Here is a 4,749-nt window from a genome sequence, read left to right on the forward strand (position 1 = left end):
AAAAAACTAAACAACCCAATTAAAGAGTGAACAGAGAAACTGAATAGACATTTTTCCAGAGGAGACATATGGATGGTTAAGGGGCACATGAAACAGTGCTTGACATCACTTATCATCAGGGAAATGCCAATCAAAACCAGAATGTGACCTCACACCTGTTAGAATGAGTCACATCAAAAAGAGAAAAGATAATGTGTCAGCAAAGGTGTGGAGAAGAGGGAACACTTGTGCACTGTTGGTGGGGATATAAATTGTTGCAACTCCTGTGGAAAACAGTATAGAGGTTCCTTAAAAAATTAAAAATAGAGCTACCATGAGATCTAGCAATTCCACTTCTTGATACATATCCAGTGGAATTAAAATCAGGATATTATAGAGATACCTACACTCCCGTGTTCATTGCAGCATTATTCACAATAGCAAAGTTACGAAAACAACGTGTCAACAGATGAATGGTTAAAGATGTGGGATGTATACAACAGAAGATTATTCAGCCTTGAAAAAGTAAGAAATCCTGCCTTTTATAACACCTTGAATGCATCTTGAGGGCATTATGCTAAGTAAAATAAGTCAAACAGAGAACGACAAATACCGTGTGATATCCTTTACATGTGGAAAATCTGAAAAGGTGGAACTCACAGAAACAGACTATATGGTGGCTACTGGGGGTTGGGCAGTGGGGAAAATGGACAGATTTTTGTCAACGGGTATAAACTTCCAGTTATAAGATTAACAAATTCTGGGGATCTAATACAGGTCATGATAATTACAGCTAATGGTACTATATTATATACTTAAATATTGGTAAGGGAGTAGAATCTTAAATATTCTCGCCACGGAAGAAATGGTAATTAAGTGATGGGATGGAGGTTTTATCCATGCAATGTGGTAATCATTTTGCAATATATAAATACATCAAATCAGCGCATTGTACACCTTAATCTTACAGAATGTTATATACAATTATATATCAATAAAGCTGGAAAAAATGACCAAATACTGGAAATTAAATACTGGCTGCATACATCTAATCTCTGTCATCATCGTTACATTACCTCATTTTTCTCTGGGTCATTTCCACTTCTGCCTATCTTATAAGGATACATGTGATTATATTTAGAACCTACCCAGATAATAGGGAAATAAGCTCATCTTCTACAAAGACTCCAAGTAAGTACCATTTACCCTTCTGTCAAAAAATATTAGTAAGTTATGGGACTAAGATGTGGACAAATTCTTTTGAGGACCATATGACCCATTACATCTGGGGTTCTAGTTGGCTCTTATAATTGTGGAAAATTCTATAATCATCTGACTCAAGGAAGGACAGTCAGAGTTCTGTCTCTGGGAATTCAAGTCCAAGTATGACATCTCCATCTGGTCTCCAGCTGATGACCCTGAGGAGAGCCGGTCCTAGTACCATACAATCCATGGAGGACTGAATGAATTTCCACCTGTTCTTACACACTCCCTGCCTCTAAGTGCTCGTAATGAAAGATAACTCTCTTTATAGTTGGTAATATTTGAATTAGGAATTTTTTTCTTATTGTAGCTGAACGTTTCATCACTGAGAAAGTTCAAATATCTCACAATCATCTCAAACCACTGAGATAACCTAATTACACAAATTTCATTGATAATAAAATGAAATATGGTAGATGGTAAAGTTCCTCAGAAGGATACACTTAATAGTGAACAAATTAGTTAATAAATAGGTGTATAAAAGGTAAACTCCCGCACTCCATTATAGGTCTAACTCCAGAGTGTTAGTGACATGACCCTACCCTGAAATCAGGTGGAAGCTAGTCTCCAGATAGGACCCCAGTCTTGTTTCAATACTTTCTCTGTCCTTCATACTTTCTGCAATATTTCTTCTGAGAGTGATTAAAAAAATCACTATAAAAAGAACACTTGCCTCAGGCTCGGCTTCTGTGTAGAACCTGAGCAAAGAAACTGAAACTTATTTACATAAGACTAGACAAAAAAGCAAAGTATGTTTCAAAAAGTAACTTGGGCATTCTGTTGTCTGGCTAGTTTAGAGGAGTTCAGTGATGGAAAAATCAAGCATTATGGCACATCCTGGATTCCTATCATTTTGCCTCCTTCTAGAAACCCAAGTCCAAAGTAGATGACATAATCACAGCAAAGAAGGCATCCCACTGATGAGTTTTCTCAAGGCTCCCTTCATGTCCCTGTTCCTCAGGCTGTAGATAAAAGGGTTCATCATTTGAGGAACCACAACATACATCACTGAAGCCACTGTAGTCTTCTTGGAAGAGTCAGTAACTACAGAACTAATGTACACTCCAACAACGGTCCCATAGAACAGGGACACAACTGACAGGTGAGACCCACAGGTGGAGAAAGCTTTGAGCTTTCCCCCGACTGATGGCATTCTCAGAACAGAGGAGACAATTTGCGTATAAGAGAAAATGATCCCAGAGAGAGGGATACCACCAAATAGGCTAGCCACAAAATAAATCAGGATGTTATTGATGAGGGTATCAGAACAGGCAATCTTGATGACCTGAGCAAGTTCACAGAAGAAATGGGGGATTTCCAAGTCCTTGCAGAAGGATAACCGTAGCACCATTAGACTATGGAGCAGGGCAACCACAAGGCTGAAGAACAGTGAGAGTAGAATCAGCAGAACACAGAGTTGGGCGTTCATGATAACAGTGTACCTCAAGGGGTGACAAATGGCCACATAGCGGTCATAGGCCATTGCTGCAAGGAGAAAATTTTCAAAACCACCAAAAGCCAGGACAAATCCAACCTGGGTGAGGCAGCCTGTATAAGTGATGCTCTGATTCTGTGCTTGGATGTTCACCAGCATCTTTGGGATGGTGGTTGTGCTTAAACAGATGTCAGTGAAGGACAGGTGGGAGAGGAAGAAGTACATGGGGGTGTGGAGGTGGGGGTCAGAAATGACAGCCAGGATGATGAGCAAATTTCCCAGGAGTGTGACCAGGTACATGGACAGGAAGAGGCAGAATAGGAAGGGCTGCAGTTCTGGATCGTCTGTCAGTCCTAGCAGAAGAAATTCTGAGACATCTGTGTGATTCCTGGGTTCCATATTGTTGATGAATCTCATGGAAAAGATGGGATAAAAGTAAAATAAAATGAATGGTCTCTGGATGCATCACCTGGGAACTACTTAGAAATGCAAATTCTTGGTACTGCTCTAGATACACTGCTGATAAACTCGGAGGTAAGGACCAGCAATCTATGTTTTCACAACCCCCCAGATAAATGTGATATATGGTAAAGTTTGAGAGCCAGTGCTTAAGTAAAAAGAAATAGAACTTTATGTATATGGTGAAACCAAGAGAATATTCAAATCTCTCCCTCCGCTAATTTCTCCCTCCATCATCATCATCATCTCTTACTTTTCTTTCCTCCACTCAAATTTTTGGCTCAAATTTTTATTGATCACCAGCTCTTTTTCACACAGTGTGCCAAGTGCTGAGACTGAAACAAAGAATAAACCGTGACATTTCCTTCAGAAATATTCCTTGTCTCAAACAAGCAGACGAGGATGAAGTTATCCAGTCTCTGTGGTCGAGTGTGGTGCCCAACCCTTGATGTGCCTCAGAATCGGCTGAAGGGCTTGTCAAATTACAGATGAGTTAGATCATACTGCCCATTTATCTATAGGGACATTCAGGTGGCGTGAAGTGCACGGTGCCTGGAAAAGACAGGGTGTGAACTCAAATGGTTTGACTGCTGAGTTGATTGTCTAGACCAATCATTGTTAATGCCTCTGGATAATACAGAATCAGCATTCTTTTTTTAATGTTTTTTTATTATATTATGTTAGTTACCATACAGTACATCCCCGGTTTCCAATGTAAAGTTCGATGATTTGTTAGTTGCGTATAACACCCAGTGCACCATGCAATACGTGCCCTCCTTACTACCCATCACCGGCCTATCCCATTCCCCCACCCCCCTCCCCTCTGAGGCCCCCAGTTTGTTTCTCATAGTCCATAGTCTCTCATGCTTCATTCCCCCTTCTGATCACCCCCCCTTTCTTTATCCCTTTCTTCCCCTACCGATCTTCCCAGTTCTTACGTTCCATAGATGAGAGAAATCATATGATAATTATCTTTCTCTGCTTGACTTATTTCACTTAGCATTATCTTAAGCCAACATTCAGATTTCATAAACTTTCCTTTAAGATCTTAATGTATTCATCTTGAACAATGCCCCAAATCTTACCCCTTGTCTACAGCATATGTCCACCTTACCCATGTAGTACTGAGTACCAGGTGCATGACATCCGTCCAAGCATATGCTCGGTACCCCAGCAAAGATTAGAAAGTGTTGCATATAAACTTGAAGCTCATGAGACTCCCCCATGGAAACACTACCCACCAGCATCAGCAATTAATTCTAAGAGAAGCTGGGCAAATGTCAATGACATTCTCTATCTTATCCTAAGGAGACCTCTTCCCTAGGTGGTAGGTAGCAGGAATATCATTAAAAACAAACAAACAGCTAAATGAGAGAGAAAGGAAGCATAGTCTTCTAAAAACAAATAGGTGAAAAGAGCAACAATTTTTGGTCCTTGGAAGACAGAGAATTATAAGGTAAGATGGACTCAATCATAAGATAATCAGGCATCCTTAACAGTAGGACTTCTGTAAAGCAGTGGAGACACAAGTGGCCTTGCCTGAAGGAGACAGAGTGGCCATGACAGCCTTTATCATTTGGTGTATTACTTAGACTTAAATACTGAATTTAATC

General features: G+C 40.1%; 1 protein-coding gene across 1 annotated transcript; it reads right to left on the reverse strand.

The window, feature by feature from the left end:
• Nucleotides 1-2,137: 2,137 nt before the first annotated feature.
• On the reverse strand, nucleotides 2,138-3,355 carry LOC103676329 (olfactory receptor 7G2-like). The gene has a single exon (XM_008705487.2). It carries the CDS (start codon nucleotides 3,092-3,094, stop codon nucleotides 2,138-2,140), a length of 957 nt encoding a protein of 318 aa, XP_008703709.1. The 5' UTR covers nucleotides 3,095-3,355.
• Nucleotides 3,356-4,749: the final 1,394 nt, after the last annotated feature.

The sequence above is a fragment of the Ursus maritimus genome, unplaced genomic scaffold (assembly GCF_017311325.1).
Source record: "Ursus maritimus isolate PB19 unplaced genomic scaffold, ASM1731132v1 scaffold_14, whole genome shotgun sequence".
NCBI classification, from domain to species: Eukaryota; Metazoa; Chordata; class Mammalia; order Carnivora; family Ursidae; genus Ursus; species Ursus maritimus.

Excerpts from the sequence above, each read along its gene's own strand:
- LOC103676329 (XM_008705487.2), bottom strand. The coding sequence starts at position 3,094 with ATGAGATTCATCAACAATATGGAACCCAGGAATCACACAGATGTCTCA.